Source organism: Pyxicephalus adspersus, chromosome 4 (genome assembly GCF_032062135.1).
Source record: "Pyxicephalus adspersus chromosome 4, UCB_Pads_2.0, whole genome shotgun sequence".
Classification (NCBI taxonomy): Eukaryota; Metazoa; Chordata; class Amphibia; order Anura; family Pyxicephalidae; genus Pyxicephalus; species Pyxicephalus adspersus.
Genome location: NC_092861.1, coordinates 132,967,424 through 132,989,953, shown reverse-complemented (window position 1 = coordinate 132,989,953; position 22,530 = coordinate 132,967,424). Strand labels below are relative to the sequence as shown.

The following is a 22,530-nucleotide window of genomic DNA, read 5'->3' as shown; positions in this document are numbered from 1 at the left end:
ATGACCCAGCTCTTATCTGCCAAACTCTAACCTAACAAATGCACTTTTGGCTGAATTGGTACAAATTTCCATTGGCACACAAAATCCCATAAAAAATGTTCCCGCAAAAGTGTAAAAGGGGAGACCAACTCCAACAATCCTATGGGATGGGAAAAAAAATGAATAAATGTAATAAACACCTATTTGATACACAACATTTGTTAATTATATTTACCTTCTATATTCTATATTTTACGTTACACTCTGTAAATGTCTGATTTGTTTGTGTTGCAGGAGCTCTCTCTAGAGCATGTGTTTGGCTACAGAGGTTTTGATTGTCGTAATAACCTCCATTACCTCAGTGATGGTGCTGATATTATCTATCACACAGCTGCTGCTGGCATTGTACAGAACATTTCTGCAGGTAAACAATACAAAATACAATCTTCTGCATGTTATCACAAAATATTGTTTATAATGATTTAAAGAGGAACTTAACTCAAAATATCCCAAAACACAAAAAATACACTTACCTTCAATCCCACGGGGCAATCCGATCCATCCAGAGGTCTCTTCCATCAGGTGCCGTGCCGTCCCGGCATCCATCTTCGGGCCAGCACTCCGGGGTCCCCCATTTTCGCCTCTTCTTCCGGGTGCTTTTACCTGGGTCGGGTGACATAGGTTGGAAAAAAACTTGCCAATCTCATTGCTCATGCGTGAGATCGGCAATTTTTATCCCTATTCACCTAAAGGCTCCTTCTGCGCATGCCCGAGGAGCTGGAAGGAGCACCCTAGAGTTGTTCACCCTTTTTATGTAAAGTAAAAATTCTGAGTTTAGGTACGCTTTAACCTCCTATATTGGGCCTGATTTATTAAAGGTCTCCAAGGCTGGAGAGAATACACTTTTATAAGTGAAGCTGGGTGATCCAGCAAATCAGGATTAAATACATTTGCTAACTAGTAGCAAATTACTTTTAAGAATTTCATTCCAGGTTTGCTGGATCACCCAACTTTACTGATGAAAGTGTATTCTCTTCAGCCTTGGAGAGCTTTAATGAATCCAGCTCATTATAACTAAAATGTACACTGCAACTACAGCTTTCCCAGGGTCAACAGGGTCAAACGTTTACTCTGTATGTGTGGTTGGACCTGCTGCTGCAGATTTGTAATCTGACAACTTTATGTTTTGTTTGACTTCAGGAAGTCAAAGCTTCTATTTGGAACATACTGATGATATTCTCTGTCTGACGGTCAATCAACATCCAAAATACAAGAATGTTGTTGCAACTGGGCAAATTGGTAAGAAATGAGAATATTGTGTATTGTGTAGTCAATTTCAGGCAGTTTTACTACAATGTGCTAATGTAATATTTACATAACATCCAATGTAAATAAAGCGTATCATCTGCAATGGCATCCACCAAACCTACAATCTGACAAACAATGCAGCCAATAATGTTGTAGAGCTAAATGGTTGCCTTGCACTTTTGTGTTCTGTATAGGAGCAGCAGAACTTTTCCCAGTTTGTGAGTTATATCAACCAATACTGAGCTAGCCTCCCATAAACAGGTCTTCATTTTCCACTTAGGCAGCATATTTTAGGACATGGGAAAATCTTTTATGATAGTCCTCTAGAGCTTTTCTTTTTTTCCCTTGATTTTAATACTTGTTTATTCTGCAGCATTGGATAGAATGATAGATAGGATAGGATAGAATTAGTTTATGCAGTGTTTGGTTACACATTTGTGTCAAATCAACGCTACAAATTACAAATCTGTCTGCCTGTTTACAACATTTTCATGTTTAACTTGCACTTTAAGGGGTAGCCTTGGTTTTTTTACATTCAGTGATGTTACCTGCCCTTCATGTTAGATTCCCTATAAAGGAGAGCTTTTAACCATATCATAGCTGTATAACTTGCTCCAACAATTCACAAATGTGATCTTTGTATAGAAAATGTTTAGGAGAACATGTGCTCTGATAGTAACCAAAACTCAACCAGTAGTACAAAGGACTATGCACCTGTATTATTGTCAGGTAGTGCTAATCTGACAACCTATGTACATATGGAGCCACTCCCCTAAATACCGTATAGGGGTAAGAAGAGACAGAAGAAAGCTAGAGTTTTTGTGTGGCAATATATTGTAAAAAAAACAAAATATAGATACATGCTTAGATCAAAATGTGTGACATTGGTGGACATTGTGGACATGTTTCATTTGGTCACTCCTATATGTACAAGAATGGAAAATTTGACCAGTAGGATAGACAATATAATCCCCATTATATAAGAAGAGAAAAAAAATCTCGTATCCCAGCACGCTTCGCCTAGCGGCTTCCACAGGGGAAGCCACACAATCAAGCAGCATGTCTGACTGCCGAGCTCTGCATGAGATGGGACTCTCCTTTATACGCAGATGCTACGCTGTGAAACCATAATAAATACTTACTTTGTGACATCCCTCATGTGATGATTCTAACTCACTCTATCCTTTCAACCAACGTTCTCTACCAAATCCCTTGAGGCAACTGCTAGGTGAAACGCGTCGGGTACGAGACTTTTTTTTCTTTTCTTATATAATAGGGATTTTATTGTCTAGCCTACTGGTCAAATTTCCCTTGCTTGTACATATGAGAGTGAACAAATGAAACAATATGTCACACATTTTGATTTAGGCGTGTATCTATAATTTGTTCTTTTACAATATATTGCCTAAAAAACCTAGCTTTCTTCTGTCTCTTCTTAACCCATACTAGGCACCAGTATTGCCTGGACTTTGCTATGTGCTATTTCTCCATGTGGAGGCAGCTATCTTGGTAGAGGCATGGCTTTGCTTCCCAGTGTCAAAGCTATCCTCACTGTTTCTTTCCATTACTGGTGATTTATTGACAGGGGCAGGAATATTCTTGAAGCAACAGAGAAAACTAGAAAGCACAGAACCACCCAATGAATAAAGCAGAAGCAGGGAGTTCCTTGCATTGCAGATCCTCAAGCACAGCTTCTTCTCCATCAAGGAGGACAACAAGCACAAATCACAGCTTTAAATAATGCTTTATCTACTTGATCAACAAGCAAAGTGAAAATATAAATGATTTTTTTGTAACTGGGAAAAGTTTGTGCCGTCTTTAATAGAAAGGTAGTTGATTACAGTAACAGAAAATTATTCAGAGCTAATCCATTATTAACTTTGTTAAAACCTCTTGCATCATCTGCCATCGACTGCCTTCCCACCACCATCCCTTTCTGATGCAAGATAAGCAAAGTTAGTGTATGGTATCACTCATGTAACTGCACTGACTTCGTGAAGATACATTATAAACGATAAATTTTCTATTTTAAATGTTTGATTTTTGTTTAGCATTGGATTACAAAAAAAAAACACTGGGTTTATATGGAAGAAAAATGATTCCTTATTGACTTTCAGCATTATACAAATACATTAGGCTTTTTCAATATTAATTGGTTTTATTTATTTAACAATACAATTTTTATTATTTCATTTATTATACCAAGTTTAATGTTCAGCAGCACATACATTTATATTAATAATAAGAACTTGAAAATTAAAAGTCAATGAAACAAAAGGGATGCCCGGGACAAGTTACAGTTATTGTATAAAATCGGTAATGTCTTTGCTAAGCCCTGTGTTATATACCTGTATATTATAAACAAAAGTCCTATATCTATCTATTTTCCTGTCATTCTCATACGTTAAACATTTTGTGTTTGCATGTCTCTGATGCTGACCTAGATTGTTTCAGCATTAGATATACTACTTATTTAAGTTGTTGGTTATCCCTGACGCTTCCCCATTTGCCATTGCTCTCACAACGCAGGTGAAATTGCTGAGCACTCAGGTAAGGCTTACCATAACTGTCATGTAGTACTAGTTACAGGTCCTCTTTAGTCTATCCATTCTGTCTGTAGTTGTGCCGGGCTCAGGTACACATTTGCCATGTTCAAGTCTCTGCATGGCAGTATCCATGCACAATGTCCCCCATGTCTCAAACTTTATCGCTAGACTGGCTATGGGCAACTGTTAAGAAAATGTGGGTTTTATAGGCTGGCAAAGCTTGCTGGGACTTTAAGGCAGAACTCCAACTATTTATACTTCTAGCTGGTCTGGTGGTGTCATAAGAGCTTATTTTTCCGGGGTGGTGGTTTGTATGGGGGGAATTCTCCTGAATCACACTCATTGGTGTGAGCCTAGCAAGCAAGGTGTGTAACTAACAGGCTGGGCTCACAGGAAATGAAGACAATAACACAAGTATGCTTCTGCCTGAAGAGTCCCTGGTCCAAAGGGGAAGCTGGGGACACCGCAGGAGCCTGGAGGGGTAAATGGTAAAAGGCAATATATTTGATTTATTAAAAGGGGAAGGGTTTAGGAACAAACAATGTGGAGTTCTGCTTCTAGTTTCTGCTTCTCAGCTGGAACTCAATGGGCTGCCCATAGTTACTCTAGACTTTAGTCATCCTTCATAAACCACACAAGTCCTGTTATCACAACTTGTAGAATGTCAGTTTAGATTTGTATAGTATCTTTATCTGACCCGTATTTCAGTCTATGTTCCTTCATTGTAACAAAAGATCTGTATGTAGAAATTTACAGTCATACAACAAAGCTCTACTCTTATGGATATTGTAACTAAAGGCATATGTTGTGTGTGAATGTGTTAAATGTGTATTTTCAGATAATTCAGATAATATATTATTCAGACATTCAGATAATATATATGAAGCAGTGTTCTGGCTGCCATGGGACTATGTAGTCCACTAATCACAGGCCTGTAGAGAATAAGGACATATTACTGAAGCAGCAAAAACCTTGTCAATGTTAGGCCTCCCCCCTGTCTGCTACTCAACTTTCCAAAAGGTGACCACAGATTGTAAAAATACACAAATTATACTTTTCATGTCCTTTTACTATGCTGTCCTAATAGATACCAGTGTATTATATACCCTTGTGCATCCACCAGTAAAAAATGTACATACATTTCTGCATCCAAGAAAAAGAAACCTGAATTAGTCGTTGCATTTATATTAAACTCATTTGACTGCAAGGAAGTAATGAATTTACATAAAAATTCATGAGTGACTGTCCGTGTCAAGATCACATCATCAATGTACCTGTGCTACCTTTGTACAGCTGCATTTATATAAAATAAGCTCTGTTAACGAGAGATATCTCCATTTATGTCTTTTTGTCTATGTCAGTAGACTCCTATAGGCATATGCTAAGCTTTTAACAAAAATTGAAAAAAGGTCCCACCAGCATATTTTAACTTGCATTTAACACACCCGGGGCTAAAGTAAAACTGCTCAAGAAAGCTGCTTTCCAAACACTTGCTGAAGCTTATACTTTTAAGATTAGCTTTTACAAGCATAGATGAAAGGATTAGTATTGTTTTGTGGTAATGTGCAGTAAAACTCTTGTTTTAAATCATGTCACCACAATCCATGGTTATATGTGTATTGCCATGTGCCTACATTTATTTTGTACGTCCCAATACACATATTAGGTAAAATGTGGAAAAATATAACAAATGTTCTTGCATTATGGTGCACTACAACCGGTTTAGGTGAATATGATTGTGTGTTGTGGTGTGCTGTATTCCCGAAAATAAAGCAGGTATAATAATATACTGCTCTGACATCAATTTCCAAATAAATCCACTTTAAAGCTAAATGCTCTTCAGACCTTTAGGCAGGTATAAAGAATATGGAATTGGCTTATTACCCAACATTAATAACTAGAGAGCCACCTGAGTTTGCTCACTAGCAGTTAATAATTCTGGGTTTCTTCTATGCAGGGGCTACACCTTCCATTCATATCTGGGATGCCATGAACAAGCAAACACTGTCTATTCTGAGGTGCTTCCATGCCAAGGGGGTAGGATATATTAATTTCAGTGCCACTGGGAAGCTGCTATTGTCGGTGGGAGTGGATCCAGAACACACCATAACTGTTTGGAGGTGGCAAGAAGGTAAGTGACAATCTTTTGCTAGACACACATATCCTTTGCAAATTATTTCTCTTTAAATAAAATGATTTGTTTTGTTGATTCTATAACATGGTGTTTGTGATTTAAAAAGAACTCCAAATAAATGAATAAAAAAAAAACATTTTGTATTATGTTTCCCTTTTTTGCTCATCGCATGCTTACAATTTTCTTTCATATTTTCCAGGAGCGAAAGTAGCCAGTAAAGGAGGCCACATGGAGAGAATATTTGTTGCTGAATTCCGTCCAGACTCAGACACACAATTTGTATCTGTTGGAATAAAACATATCAAGTTCTGGACACTGGCGGGGAGCGCGTTGCTGTATAAGAAGGGGATTGTTGGATCTGTGGACAATGCCAAAATGCAGACCATGCTTTCTGTCGCCTTTGGTGCTGTAAGTATGATAACATATTATTAAATCTGAAATTAAATTAAGGGATTTTTATGTACTGCAGCCAGAATTCTACTTCTTATTTAATGTACAACTAATGGCTTTTATATGACCGTCTAAACAAGTTTGACATCCAGTTACTATGTGTGTAAAAAGGCTTGTGAATGAAAAAAAATTATTTCTTTACCTTCCCTAACTGAGCCAAATCTTCCATTTGTATCTCACATGCTTTTAGTTCATTGCAGCCCACAGCTGCCAGTGTCCGTGGTGTCAATGCAGAAGTAACAAGCCTGAATGAGCTGAACTGCTGATTCCTATAGTCAATAACAAAAACAAACACTCATAATTGGATTCCTTGGGGTTGATTTCACTGTTGATTAGAAGTCTTTATTATTCAGCTTTAGCATTATATATTAAATATATCAAACAATGAAACATGCCAACCAACAAATATATGTACTTGTGTCTCTGCAGAATAGCCTAACTTTCACTGGTGCCATCAATGGAGATGTATTCGTCTGGAAAGACCATTTTCTTATACGACTGGTGGCCAAAGCCCATAGTGGCCCAGTCTTCACAATGTACACAACCCTACGCGATGGACTGATTGTAACTGGTGGTAAAGAGAGACCGTAAGTATGAGTACTGCAGTTTTAGTGATATAAATAGTCCAGATCCTTGGATACCAAACAGGACTTATACCAAACACATTTTTCCCATAAGAAATAAAAGAAAAATAATTCATCCGTTCCCATGAAAAAAAAATCCTATTTTTATTGGCATAATATTCATTGATGGGGTTGTATAGAATAATTTAAACACTGCTTAATACTAAAGTACATCAATACAAAAGCAAATAGATTAAATAAATGAAAATTTACCTTGCTGAGAAGAGTTGAGTGCCTACCAGGATAGTGCTGAGACGAGAGGAGGAGGAGACGTTAAGTAATTCGCAGAGAGTTATAGGTTGTTCATTGAATGGTGGCAACTGACATACTGACGCTGATGGGCAGTCGTGGCTTTGTCTCGAGAGAGGTAAAAAAGGGTAGCCTGTACAAGTTCTAGCACAAAAGTTGTATACCAAGCAAAGGTTGTATACCAAGCAAGATTTTTCGTGTCCAAACAGGACTTATTCCAAAGTGGACTTATACCGAGGTACCACTGTATATTGTTACTGTATTAGGGCAGATTGGAGTGGTGCACTGGAAAAAGGTTATTGGGTGAATTTTCCTTCTCACCCTAGGCCACATTTGCTTTTGTCAAATGAGCGCAAGAACTAAGAAGATGAAAAAAATCCTTCCATTCAAAGACAGCAACTGTGCATAGTGTTTTATAGCCCATGAAAACTAATAACTTTTTTACTTTTTTTACATTTTTTAAATTTTTTACTTTAATATGGCAGTATTACACTACTGAACCACTTTACCTGCTACTTCTAAGTTTTTGGTAAAAAAAATTGACCAGTTCCCTGCTACAATTATGTATTCAACAAACATATAATTAAATTCCAGCTTCTGTTTGGTTTTATTTGGTGAACTTTACTTTCAGGCTCAGGGTAAATCAAGCCTATGCTTTTCCAAAGGGGGAAGACAACACGTTAACTTTATTGCTCCTCTTCTCAATATCAACCATCTTTCTCTCCTGTCACTTCTCCCAGTCCCAGAAGAAAGGACACAGCACATTAATAAAAGCTTATACAGGACTGAGGACTTTGCCTCACTCCCATGTGAAAATGTTGGGCTATAAATATTATTCATCAGTGTTGCCATTTGGGAGGAAGGGTAGTTTGTCCATTTCTGGAAGTACTAAGTAGTTTCTGTACCCCTGGTGGGTAAATGGAGTAAGGTGGAGGATAGATAATATATGTATGTGCTGCTGGGAAAAGGCTAATTCAGGAGAATCTGACTTGCATGTAAACGTGAGCTCCCATCTAACTTAAGTATCTGATATGTTTATAATATAGTCCTTTTTTTTTTTTTTTAGTACAAAGGAAGGTGGTGCTGTCAAGCTTTGGGATCAGGAGATGAAACGCTGCCGGGCATTCCAGCTGGAAACTGGACAGTCACTAGACTGCGTACGATCTGTATGTAGAGGGAAGGTAAGCCATATCTATATTCAATTCTAGGGCTTGATTGTTGTTCAGCATCTTGTGTCTGTGCTAAAACCCTTTATATTTGTGTACAGGGGAAAGTGTTAGTGGGAACCAAAGATGGAGAAATCATTGAAGTTGGAGAAAAGAATGCAGCTTCTAACATCCTCATTAATGGCCATGTAGAGGGAGAGATTTGGGGTCTGGCAGCACATCCCTCCAAAGATATCTTTCTCACTGCAAGCAATGATGGGACAGCAAGGATATGGGACCTGGCTGATAAAGTGAGTTATGTATACCATGCATTTAAAATGTGCATAGAAGGCTCACATATAGCTTAGTGATTGATCATTCTGTCTGAAACTTGTTTTCTACAGAAGTTGCTGAACAAAGTAAGTTTGGGCCATGCCGCATGCTGCGCTGCATACAGTCCCAATGGAGAAATGGTCACCATTGGCATGAAGAATGGAGAATTTGTCATCCTGCTTGTAAACTCTCTAAAGATGTGGGGCAAAAAGAGAGACCGCAAGGGTGCTATACAAGATATCAGGTGTGGAGTGTTCTGTTTTCTACTCTCAAATAATAGTTATGGATGGCTCTAAATAAAAAATTCTGTTAGGATCTTTTTTCCTCTTTTACATTAAACTAAGCTGAAGGCCCTGCATACAGATGAAGCTGGGGGAAAGATGTCAGAGAGAGATCACAGATTTTGTATTGTTGGAGTGGAACAAGTATTTGTAAACCTTCTTTCCACTTAGGAATAGATATTCCACTCAAATGGAAGGTCTGCTTACACTGGCTGCCCCCCTAACCTCTCTCAAATCTCATATGTGTAAGTTAAGGTTAAAATTTGAATTATATCTACTTTACCCCTTCATACATCCAGGGTCCCTAGAAGAGGACCATATTACCATCTTTCCATTTAGAGTTTAGAGCAGGTGAAATTTGTCAAGATGATACTCTTGCAATGGGGAGAGGTCTCTTGGGAGATTTTGCTATATCTGCACACTGGACTTTTAACTGGGAAAAAGGTCACATCATACCCGTGCAATGTAAAAGATTGAGGGGAGATAAACATAATTCTAACTTTACTCGTTACAGGTAGGTATTTTACTCGCTTTTAGTAGGTGATTTTGGAAGACGTAGGGGACTAGCCAGAGTTGGTTGACTTTCCATTGTAGTAAAAGGTCCACTTTGAATACAGACATCTAAAGCTGCCTATACATACCTGGGGCAGCCTTTCAGAAGAAGAAGAAATTCTGAGCAATTTGTAAACAGCAAGGCTCTGTAGTACTATTTCCCCATACGGAAGCTTCCCTGACACCTACACATATCTGTAAGGCTAGGTACACACATGCAATGGTTCTCGTCTGATAATCGGCTCAAAGCTGATATCCGAAGAGAATCTTGCTTGTGTACAGTGCCCGTCGTCCATCGAACGACCATCTTGGTGGATCCACTGACAATGGATGCTGAGCGTTCGTAATGGAAGTGAAGGGGGAGAGAGAGCGCAGTGGGGTGCCGCTCTGTCGTTCTCCCCATCGCCTCTCCATAGAGCTGAATGGTGCTGTATGTATAGCACTCGTTCCTGCATCGTGCAGTCGTTTGTCATTGGAACGACAATTATTGCATGTGTGTACATAGCCTAATAGCTTCTAAAACCCTACAACTGTGGACACATTTTAAGCTGATGGGCACGGCTCTATTACATCCTTGTAGTGTTAAAGCTTTCCTGCCTCGTTTTACACAATCTTTTGGGCCATTTAAGCATCCCATCTGAGGAATGGGCTAGTACTGATGTGTTGGGGCATGCTCCAACACTGCAGTGCTTTTCAGTGAGGGCAGTCTGATTTTTGGCTGTAATGGAAAGGTCTGTGTAGGCAATTCCTGAAAAAAGCCAAGAGGAGCATTCATGGAACATCACATTGCACAGCATTGATCTACTTTTATCTAGTGTCCATACAACCAGTCTGATGGAAGTATTTTATTCAAGAATTACTTTCTGGTACAGGACTGTTGTAAAACAATTAGGATAGTCGTTTTCCCATTCTTGGTAACAGTACTTCTATCTATGGTCAGAGGTTGGAACTCGAGTCGAGCGACTTGGACTCGAGTCCAACTTAAGTCACCTAATGATTAACTTACAACTTGACTCGGGGTTTTCCCCAGCGACTTGCAACTAGACTCGTGACTTGCTTTCTTTGCTGACAGCTGCAAGGCACGGGAGGAAGGCAGTGAGGCTTTTGTTACACAACCTACCCCCCCCCCCCTCCCATTTAGCTGTCAGAGGGGAAAACTTAGAATGCAAGAAAGGTGGGGCCTTTCTCCCCATCTTTCTTGCATTCTAAGTTTTCTTCTCTGACAGCTGAAGAGGGGGGGGCTGTGTAACAGAAGCTACACTGCCTTCCTCCCTTCCCCCTTCAGCTGTCAGCGGAGAAATCCATGGACTTAGAATGCGATCCTGGGCTCAAGAACAGGATTAGAGCTCTGGGGATAAATGAAGTGACTTGACTTGATACTTGACTTGGGACTTGGTGTCAATGACTTGGGATTCGACTTGGACTTGAAGGGTGACGACTCGATGGTATGAGGAGTATATACTAGAAACCTCTGAAAATGCATTATAATGTTGTTGTTTTTTTTTAAGCAAACGTAAGACTACAATACCTTTGTACCAATGTTTTCCTCACTTTCTAGGTTTAGTCCCGATAACAAATATCTGGCAGTGGGCTCTGCGGAAAACACAGTTGATTTTTATGATATCACTCAAGGTTCATCGTTAAATAGAATCGGTTACTGCAAAGACATTGCAAGCTTTGTCATACAGATGGACTTTTCCGCTGACAGTAAATACATTCAGGTATGAAATATATAAAAGACTTTTTGTTATGTTTGATCATGTGGTAAGAAGAGCCTGGTACAAGTATACAACCAACTAGGTGATTTGTTTTATAGTCTTTATTAGAAACATAGTATATAAACAACATGTTTCTGGGAATGTAGCATCACCAAGTCAGATTACTAATTGTACCAGGAGCTCCTCACCCCACAACTAAAAATCACGATGAATGACCCCCTTATCATTTTATGGAGTGCAGCAACTTCTGAACAAGACACATCAACCTCTCTGAATACGTTTACCCCAAATATGGCAAACTGCCTAGAAATAATCCTGACTATCACCTGTCTAATGCTACCTAACACCTACCTAATAATGTTTTGTAGTTTTAGTCCGGGTGAATATGGATGATTTGCAACCTGAAAATTTGTCATCTTCCATGTTAGGAATTATGTCAACATAGCTGGATGCAAATCAACTTGTATGAAGTATTATTTCTACTCAGAACCCCAAGAACAGGATTGGAGGTGTAAAAGTTGTGAAGTATACTGATGTGAAAAGGTAGTATACACAACTTTCACACCTGTGGTCATATCAGGTACAGTTGATAGTGTGCTACATTTCATAACACCATGGTGACTGGAATAAGGCTGGAAAGTTCACTAAAGGGTTGGCGGCCACTGTGCAAGTCTAAGCAGTGTCCCCCCAGGATGTTTAGCAAGCAGGTCTGAGCCTGTGATGGGGTAGTGGGCAGGTTCTGGCATCATGACGTCACTCTGGGTGTCCATACGGGGGATAGAGCGACGGACCACCAATATTTTCTCGTTGGTGACCGCTGTTCTAGTGGGTCTCCACCAGCAAAGTCAGGTTCAAGCTTCAGCTCCATCCACCACCACCATCTACACTGCTCTCTTTTTTTTGACCATAGGGCTACTGTGCTGCTCTATTCTGAGAATTGTACAGATGACAAACTATACACTTACTATGACACACCGTGTTCAAGACCATTTCTATTTTATGTTTATTTCAGTATAATGATTTGTCCTCATTAGGACACAGTAGAAGAAAACTTATCTGCTTTGCAACATATGTGCTTTTTCTGCAACTACTAATAGACGTGTTTTTTTTTAGGTAGCAACTGGTGCTTACAAACGTCAAGTCCATGAAGTGCCATCAGGAAAGCAGATAACAGACACAGCACTTATAGAAAAGATTACCTGGGCAACATGGACAAGGTAACATAAGACACAGGGCCACATATACATGCACATATGTTAGTGTATCAATGTCATGCAAACAAGAAAATTCAATAAAAGTATTATTTATTGTGAGTTGTGTTAAAGTCTAAGTACAGCAAATAAACAAGACCGTCCATCGTTCGTGGATCCGCCTAGATGGTCGTTCAGACTATGGGCGATGAGCACTGTACACACGCAAGATTTTCGTGCAATATCAGCCCTAAGCTGATTATCAGATGAGAACCATTGCACGTGTGTATGGAGCCTTAGTGTATCAGGGCAGCATTTTAATGGTCCCATATGATCCCTTTTTTTCTGGAAATGATCATTGTCTTTGCGATTTTTTTGGAAATAATTAGATTAAAGGATTATTATGAACAAATGTTAAATTGCCCAAAGCAAAACTGGGTCCTTCCACAATACAACACAATGAATAAAAAAGGATAAAGCCCTGGATGAAGAAACACATTCTCTTTTGTACTGGTCTCTGTAATTTAACATTTGTTCATATTAACACAAAGATTATTATCCACAGCAGCCGGGTAAAATGATTTTTATAGGTTCAGAGTAGCACAGAGTTATTTGTAGAATTAAAAGCATTTTTCACTGATAAAACCAGAAGCGTGCAGTGTCCTGATGAGATTCTTCATTTATTGGCAGCATTCTGGGAGATGAAGTGATCGGTATCTGGCCACGAAACGCAGATAAAGCAGATGTAAATTGTGCCTGCGTGTCCCATGCTGGTCTCAACATCGTCACAGGAGATGACTTTGGCCTTGTTAAACTTTTTGACTTTCCTTGCACTGAGAAGTTTGTAAGTAAAGAATAATTATAGAATTATTGCATGCTGAACCACCATTTTTATTATTTGTTGGATGTAAGCACTGTATATGTTCTTTGTAATTGCTGTTCTTGTACTGGAGAAGAGAGAAAAGCTGGCATGGTGGTTGGTGACCTGTGTACAGTAATGGACCCTGTGCAACTCTGGGCTGAGACATTTCATGTACAGTATTCATCTGTAACCAGATGTCTGGTATTGCACAGAGTTAATGACCTCTGTCTTAGCCTCCATCGGCTCTCTGGATGTAATAATAAAATCTAAAATAGGAAAGACAAAATTATAGAGTTCCAAACTTTACAAAGTGTTTCCAAACTTTGCTCAACCCAGTTCTTGAAGGCCAATATTCTCCCCAGTTTTTGTAATTAAAGAACTCCGGTATGAGTTTGTTTTAACTTGGCCAAATAAGTAAATAGTCTTTTTAATTTATGAAAAAAATGAAAGCCCTTCAGCTTTATGTTATGTAATATGTGAAATTCCCCTTCCTAAACTTGGAAAAGGTAATACTACAGATTCTACACAATAGTGTTACAACTAAGTATTTCATGCCCATCCTGAAAAAGGAATTTAAAGAGAAAATAAACAAAAGGGGGCTTTTTTGGTTTCACATATCATACATGTTTGAAGAAATTAGAGACAGATCTCTTGTCTTTGCTTTCAGTACTTTCTTTTCTTAACATTTTGACCTGCTTGTGACCCCTAAGACAAGTCATCACCTATAGGATGATCCTTTTCATACTGAAACTCCCTTAACATGGATATTACTATTATACATCTTTCACAGTGATACTCTCCAATTGTGGATTTTCCTAACCCATATTTTAAGACTTGATTTTCCCTGAGGAAGCCACACAGCGAAACGCGTCAGTAACGGAGACCACACTTTCTTTATTAACCTTATCCATGTTAACAGTTCATTTTGTTCAGTCTGACTTTGTCTAGTGCCATCAATTGCCTTCTGAACATTACTTTGGCTAATTGTTCTCCTATTATCTTTAGGTAAATCTTAATATTGTTTGCTAAAAAGCCCCCTTTTGTCTATCTTTTCTTTTTATACTCCTTCCTAAACTCATTCTGTGACTCTTTGCACAACTTGTGCCATCATCATAGAACCATGTGCAGCTCGTTCATTTCTGATTGGAACCTAACTCTTGGTGAGCCATGAATAGTGGAAGCTGCGAAATGACTACTATGACAGCCATGAGGACCCCCTGAGAAATATATATATAAGGGATTAAATGTGTGATATTGGTATTGTTCACCAATAATATGTATTTACCTTTTTATTTCAGTGAACATTTATTTAACTCTGAAGCCATTCCTCTTTTAATATACCAAAGTGGATTATTAATATATTAAAGATCACTAAGCAAAATTATTGTCTGTCCCAGAATTCTTTCTTTCTCATATGTACCCACATTGACTGAAACTAGGTACTGGGACTGAAGTCCAGTTCTTTTGCTCTATGATCTATATTTAAATGACATTTTGGCTCAGTTCACTAAAATTATAATTTTTTTTATCATTTTCCTTGTTTTATTGTAATGTTTAATTGTAAAATCTATGCTGGATTTTTTCATTAGGCAAAGCAGGACTCTTCTTCTTATAGGCAAAGACAAAACTTTACTATTTCTAATTTTTGTAACCCTTTCCCGATCATCATCCGTAGAAGTACAGATATCTCCTACAGATGTGTTTATTTTATTGTTACACTATAATAAACCAGAATGGGACAGAACCAATACAAGCAGAATATGTTCTGTGTATAAAGGTTTTGCTTCGGGCACCAATGATTGTGCAATTACAGACTCCGATGATGGATGACTATCTGTGCATGGAATTTTATTTGTTCTAAAAATTGCCTGTTAAATGGTTCCTTTTCCTGCTCTCCTCAACACAACCCTCCATGAAACCCACATAAATCACCAGCCTGGAGCTAGCTTGCATTTTCAGAAGTCATAGGCCATTCAGTAATATTTGTAAATTGATTTTTATGCTTTTTTTTTTTTTAATCCTAACCAATCCAAATAATTCATGATAATAAAAATGCACATTTTGTGATCTGAGCCTATAGAAATGTTATAAAGATAAGCCGCTGATTTATTATATTATGTTTTATTTTCTAGGCCAAACATAAGCGGTACTTTGGTCATTCAGCACACGTGACTAATGTACGCTTCTCACATGATGACAAATATGTCATAAGCACTGGAGGGGACGACTGCAGGTAACAATCATTACTTATTGTTAGGAACTCAGCAAAGTATGCTAAAGGGAATTGGTTTTGTGTCTATTGTGTTTATTGAGTGAATATTGGGTTTGCCAGGGATGCTGAATAAGCAAAATAAATTAAATTGCATTAAAATATTTATCTTTTTTTCTTTTTCAGTGTTTTTGTCTGGCGATGTCTATAACATGAACAACTGAGGCCGAAAACACTTTAGCTGCTCCCCCTTGTCATCTGCTGCACACTTGTACAATGCTGCATGAGTTCTGGTGTTCTTTTACTGTAGGATAATATGAAGACCATGTGGTTTAGTTCAATCTAAAGTACAAAGCTGTTTTTTTTTTTTTTTACAGAGAAGCTGTTCATCGGATCGTACATGCCATCGGCCAAACATGTTCTCTTTAGCCTTTTGTTATATATTTTGGATTTTATAGAGAAATTCTAAAAAAAAAGTTTACACTTTTGGCCATTGATATTTATTTTCCGGCAAGAACAGACGCTGCATCCTTAATGAAAATTGCACATTTTGTATAATGAGAACTGTCATGCTATTTTTGCATTTTCTATTTTACATAAGCCATGTTTGAAGCACTTGTACTTTTCATTTGCAGTTGTTTTATTTCGACTCATAAAGTGCCTTGATCTATTTGTTATCGGCCAGCCTCATGCCACGGTGATGGTGCTATTAACATTCTCAGTGATGGCGGCTTTACGCGGAGTGTCCTTGTATTCATCGTTTATGTGGCTTGATGTATGAATAATCACCTGGAAATGACCATACAACACCTGGATATGTATTGTCCAGTAAGCAGGACATGTGTGTAGCATTAAGAAAGCCTTCTGCTAGTTGGGGAACACAAGTAGGGAACGTGTGGGTAAAAGCTCCTTGTTAATGGTAGTTTCAGGTTCAGCTGTCAGTGTTTTAATATTTTGGATGAATAGGATTAACCTCCACATTTTATTTTTCATAATTTGCACCCACAAAGAATTAATCTCACAATACAGAGCCATTAAAATTCCCCAGACTAGCTGAGCCTTAAATCATTTACAACTGAAATGTTAATTATTACAAATTATTTACTACTCATGTTAGAAAGTGCCCAACAGCATACAGGCCATAAAAGTGGCTTATCAGCATGACTTCAGAATTGTTATGGGTCTAGAAGGTAACAAATCTTACTGCACCCATATCTCTTGGGGTAATAGCTCCTACTGGACACATGTATCTTGTGGGTAATAACTCCTAATGGACCTATATCTCTGGGGTTATTAACTCTTACTGGACCCCTGTATCTTGGGGTTGATAACTCCTATTGGATGTATTGTGGAGTAACAACTCTTACAAGACCCATGTCTCTGGGTAGTAATAAATCCTACTGGACCTATGCATCTTGGGGGTAATAACTCTTGCAAGACCCATGTCTCTGGGTGGTAAAAAAAATCTTACTGAGCCCATGTACTGTGTGGTAACAACTCCTAATGGACCCATGTCCTGAATGGGAACAACTCCTAATGGACCCATGTCCTGAATGGGAACAACTCCTAATGGACCCAAAACTTTAGACGGTAACAACTGTTATTGCGCTTTTGGCTCAGGTAGGTGATGACTCTTACCTCGGCCCATGATCATGGAAGGCCATGACTGTTGTTTGGGCCCATCACCCTGTGAGGTTTCAACTCTTGATAGACTCATGGCCCTATTAACTAACGACTGCTACAGGGCCTATAGCTCTCAAAGGTAACAGTTGTATTTAAGCCCATGGCCCTGGGAGGAAACAACTGTTACTAGGTCCATGGTTCCTGGAAAGTGCTGTTACTGAGCCAAAAGCTCTTGGGCAGTTTTCTAAACTCATGGATTTGGGGGTGACAAGTAGTGCATAGCCCATAGCTCTGGAAAGTACCAATTCTCTGAGCCTAAAGCCTTGGGACATGCAATTGTCTGCACCCATAGATCTGGGAGTTAACAACTGTTAGTGAGCCCATTGCTCTGGAAGATGACAACTGTTTCTAGTCCCATGGCTTTGGGAGATGGGCTCAGATCCACATATACATCTCACCTTTCTAGGTATGGTCTGTAACACAATATGGGTTTTACAGGATTTTACCCATGTACATGGCATATATGTAGTATACAAGGAACAGAGAGACCTGAGTATATTAAAGACTTTTCCAGGTCTAAATGTGTTTAAGATCACATCTACTTCTCCCGCATTGCCACAAAAGGCAACTTGACATGTTAGTTGAGGCTTTCCTAGTAAAAAGGGGTAAGATATTGCAAGCAGATATTGAAGACCCCCAATTTGTTTTTATCAGGGTCAAGTTATGTTTAGCTTTGCCCCAGTGGGGTGATGCCAGAAGTTCTTGGAGGGTTTAGGTTGGGTAAGTTTGGGAGACCAGATTTTGGACAGCACCAGGAGTGTCTTCTAGACTCATAGACAGACACTCCCATCATATGCATGTCTATGTTCCAATCTATAACAAATATTTTACCTAATATCTGTGGCAGCTCAACAGCTACAGACTTTCAGTGCATCTTCATGCTCCTTCTGCTCGAATATTGGAACATCTGTCGTACGTCTTGTAATATGACAGCCTAATCTTCCTAAGGCCACTGTGTCACCATAGAGAAGTCTAGAAAAAATTCTGGTATCTATTACAAATTCTACAGATATTTTAGTATTCTAAAGTAGCCTTTGAATTCTGTGTCATATTAAAAATTATTTGTTAACACAAAATGTGGTACAAGCTAAGGAGGCTTTTAGTAGGTCAATATTTTAGAACTGGTGTGCCAGTTGTATTAAAATGACATTTAGAAACATATCAAGACTTTACCTTTAAATGGTTGAAATAAAGTTGTGTATTTGTAGAGAAGATTTCTATCTACAGGGAAACAATCGTCTGATACAACGTAATGTGACATTCTAATATAGAATTAGAATTTAGACATATCTGTCCTGTAACAATTATTTGTGCATACATTAGGGAACAATGATAGTTAAGGGCCATTCACTGCTGTACTATATCAAATATAACATTGTGAATATGTAATAGGAATTGATTCAGCCATTAAAGCCGGTTGAGCAAACAACATAACAGGTGCCATCTTCTGTGCCATCATCTTGCCCGTCTATCGGGTACTTCCAGAAATAAATTAGTAGACCAAAAACTATTTGGTAGCATAATTATATTTCAATCGTATATATTATTAAAGAGGATTTATTATTGGTCATGATTTTATATATGTTATTTTTATTATGATGGTCTGGGTTGTTTAAATATATATAAATATATTGTAAAATCATAAAAGATAAATATTATTGCAATTCATTTTCTGTATTCAGGGTGAATGAAATATTTTTTCAAGTGTGATATTGTGTGATACGATAACATTTACATTGTGTGATATGATGTAGCATTTATTATGTTGTTTTAAGTGCCCCTAAAAATCATTAATGATGTGATTTGCTGATATGATTTGTACCATGCTGGCTGTTGATTAATGCCTTACATGATCTGCTTATGGAGTTGTGTTTTTTCCTTAACTGGCGCCTATTACTTTTCACATTTAGGGCCAGGTGATAGATTCACATTCTAGCTCCACCTACCTTACCATATTGTCCAATCACAATGCCTGAGCACTCTCATAGCATGGGGTGGGTTTCAGTGTTGACTGATTTGGAACTTACACGGGGTGTTCTTGCTTGGTTATGGTAGATGAATTGGATTCTAGGTAGACGAGAATGAATGTGTATAGGCAGGGTGTGTGGGGTGGGGTAGTTATGTGAATTGGTTACTTGTCGCATGCTTGGCTGTGATGTTCTCAGATCAGGACTCTTAGTATCAGTGCCTAAGTTCTGAGGTGCTTCTTCTGGCTCTAAGGGGTCTCACCCCCTTCTGATGGATTTATTATGTAACTTCCTTTATGGAAAACAAACCAAAAGGTAAAATTTCCATACTGGGGTCCTCTGAATTCTTTAAGAAGGCACTGGGTGAAACAGTCAACCACATCCTCCAATGGCTGAAATATCAATGTTGGTTGGACTAAACCTTAAGCTGGCACCACACCTCTGTTTTGAACATTTGATTATGCATTACCACATAGCAGCTTTTTCTTTTGAGGTGCCATTCATTTAGAAGGACGTCACCACACATGTGCACAGTGCTTGCTGACCGGCCTGGACTGCAGTTTACCAGCGTGAGCATGCAATGGGCTGGGTGTTGATTTTTAATCCAAATAAGGTGCAGATTCCATTTTCCTTCCATTCCTGTAGCACTTGACACCTTATAGTTAGGGGGGTTAAAAAGTTACCAAAGCCTCCAATCAATAAGAAACACAATAGAGCTTTCCTAAAACAGAAGGTATTTTTATAGGACAAAAATGAGGGGTTTGTGAGTGACTACCAGGAATTCTAAAACACAATCCAAACCCCCTTCCCAGCTCAGAAAAAATGGTGATCGATGGGATACAAATCAAGAGCCCAGTTTCTATGTTTAAATGGAGAGTGATCTCAACTGCAGCATTTCCATTAGATCCTCCAAGGAGCTTCTGATTCTAGATTCTACCATGAGCCAAAGCACCAAAGGGTTTGCCGGGCCTGTAAGAGGCATTGGGGACTATTGAACACCCAAATGAGGCAATGTGTTATACACATAATGCATGGGGCCTGAAATGTTTAATGAGTGCAGGGACATACATGCATAATACACAGAGTGCGGGGGTCAGAAATGCAAAATGAACAGAGTGCAGGGACATATGTGCACACTACAGAATGCAGAGGTCAGAAATACATAATGCACACAGTGTGTTCAATATAGAATGCAGAGTGTCAAGAGTAAGGAAAGCAGAATACAGGGCTCAGAAAAGTGTAATGCACAGATATCAGGAGCAAAAAGGAATTCTTTGCACTGTTCTACCCACCAAAATAAACCCTTTTATTTTTTAGATTGGCGATGGAAGTGAGACAAGTAAACATACTTTCTGTTTTAGGCAAATGCTATTGTGCTTCTATTGATGTGCATTAGCAGCCTGTTCCGGATAAATAGAATAGAAATGGATAAATGCAAATTACTGTGCAATGCTACCAAATGAAATGCGTAGGTGTGAAAGGGGCCTTAAAGTGCACAGGTAGAAGAGGCAGTCATGTTGTATAACCAGTTTTAGGGATCATTATTAAAGCCTCCAGTGCATAGCTGCAGTAATTTCTCCACTCAGCCTCTCATTTTCGTGCTTCCAGTAAGTTGTCTTTTGAAAAAAGTGCCAGTCTTAAGAATTCTTTGATGCAGTTATCAAGATATCTGTTTGCTAGCCCACCTATCACCAGATAAAAGCCAAGACAACACACAGGAAAGACATTCAGACAACTGCACGCTGGGAGATGCTTGTTCTGATACAACATGCTTTTGTTTCAAGTGACAAATTATCCGAAGGCCAAGCCAAGCCCAAAGGCATTTGCAGTGCTTAGAATGGAGTACGCAGCTGCGTGATTATAACGTCGATCACCTTTGCCTGTGTCTTAATGTAAATCATACTGATTGTAACTTAATAAAACCAGGGTGAGGACTCAGTGAAGACATAGCAGGTTTTGGAATTCATTTCTTTTATAGTTATATGGAATTCCATATACGGGATAGGGTGACTCGCTGTTATGTAACATAATGTAAATGGCTATATCTATGTATATATTATTTTTAAATTATTCTATGTGCGGATTTAAAAATGATTTTTGTGGTGAATAAAATGGTGTTTTTCTTTTTCATTTTAGCATTGTATTGTCTTTAATTCTCCAGTAATGGGTTGTGTAGAGAGAAATCACTTCTGCTGCTCATCATATTTGAAAGTAGCCATCCAGGATTAATTCAGGGTATTGATGTTTAAAATTGGTGATTGGATTCTTAAAAAGGAACAAATTCTGGTCTTTTTTTTTTATCAACAGGCTCCATCTATTCTTTAGGTATTTATCATGAAAAGTTACTTTATAGGTGAAGTTTTTCTTGGACAGTGTACACATTTACCTTTCCTGACAGCTTTGCTACCAAACACTGGGTAAGCTGGGTCCTTACAGTTATGGGCTCCTTGTGCTGACCACCGCTGTATCCAGTAATGACAGACAATACGATAGATCCGGACCAGCGCCAGGCTCACTTGAAAATAAACCCATGAGCACTCTGCTGTGTAAATTTTGACCAGTTCTAGTCACTAGCTTTGACCTTCCTACCACGTGTTCATCATTCATTGGTTATGTGCACATTGCAGAATGTTTGGTGTAAGACATACGCTAAGACACTGCCCATCTACAGGAAAGATGTCATAGACGCCTTTCAAGATGCTACCTCATACCAGCACCAATATGAAGGGCAAATAAGAAAACTTACTGGGCCTACAAGTGTCAATATACCAAATTAAGAATCCATTAATACTTTCTGAGCACATGTAGGTATGAGACCATATATTTTTAATCACACAGACTTTGTTTATGTTAAAACACCAATTAAAGGTTATGTTGGGGCAAAAACAAAGCCATGCTGCACATCTTGGAAACAGACACATTTGTTTTTCCATCAAAGGCCCTGAAAATATAAATACCCAAGAATCACCTGATTTTTAAATTTTTGCATACCCACAGCCAAGGATCCCACTACCCAAAGTAGTGCTAGCTGTGGTGATATTTTGAGCACGCTTCCTCTGATAAAGATTTTCTGGTACTACAGGCCGCCTTCATGCAGTAATGAGAATTTTTTTTTACCATTCTACCTGCAACCTCCTAGATTGCAAGCAAGTATCCTCTTCTTCCTCCCGTGTAACAGTCTGTATCTGTCTGTCATTTGCAACCCCTCTTTAATGTACAGCGATGCATAATATGTTGGTGCTATATAAATATTGTTTAAAATAACCAGCAGATTGTGTGCAAGCCAGGCGCCATCTAGTGG

The 22,530-nt window shown here is 38.6% G+C and overlaps 1 protein-coding gene across 5 annotated transcripts in view; it reads left to right on the top strand.

The window, feature by feature from the left end:
* The window catches only part of EML6 (EMAP like 6), a 99,496-nt gene extending 78,137 nt beyond the window's left edge, over positions 1–21,359 (top strand). For 3 of the 5 annotated variants that reach the window (XM_072409685.1, XM_072409684.1, XM_072409688.1), the window contains 14 exons: positions 274–403; positions 1,180–1,278; positions 3,817–3,837; positions 5,791–5,964; positions 6,167–6,375; positions 6,847–7,004; positions 8,356–8,470; positions 8,557–8,745; positions 8,839–9,011; positions 11,159–11,321; positions 12,432–12,535; positions 13,199–13,352; positions 15,503–15,603; positions 15,766–21,359. In XM_072409685.1, coding sequence (XP_072265786.1) covers positions 274–403; positions 1,180–1,278; positions 3,817–3,837; positions 5,791–5,964; positions 6,167–6,375; positions 6,847–7,004; positions 8,356–8,470; positions 8,557–8,745; positions 8,839–9,011; positions 11,159–11,321; positions 12,432–12,535; positions 13,199–13,352; positions 15,503–15,603; positions 15,766–15,790 — 1,815 coding nt within the window. In that variant the 3' untranslated portion in view covers positions 15,791–21,359. The remainder of the gene's footprint in view (positions 1–273; positions 404–1,179; positions 1,279–3,816; positions 3,838–5,790; positions 5,965–6,166; positions 6,376–6,846; positions 7,005–8,355; positions 8,471–8,556; positions 8,746–8,838; positions 9,012–11,158; positions 11,322–12,431; positions 12,536–13,198; positions 13,353–15,502; positions 15,604–15,765) is intronic. The other 2 variants (XM_072409687.1, XM_072409686.1) reach the window with 1 other exon arrangement.
* The last annotated feature ends 1,171 nt before the right edge of the window (positions 21,360–22,530 follow it).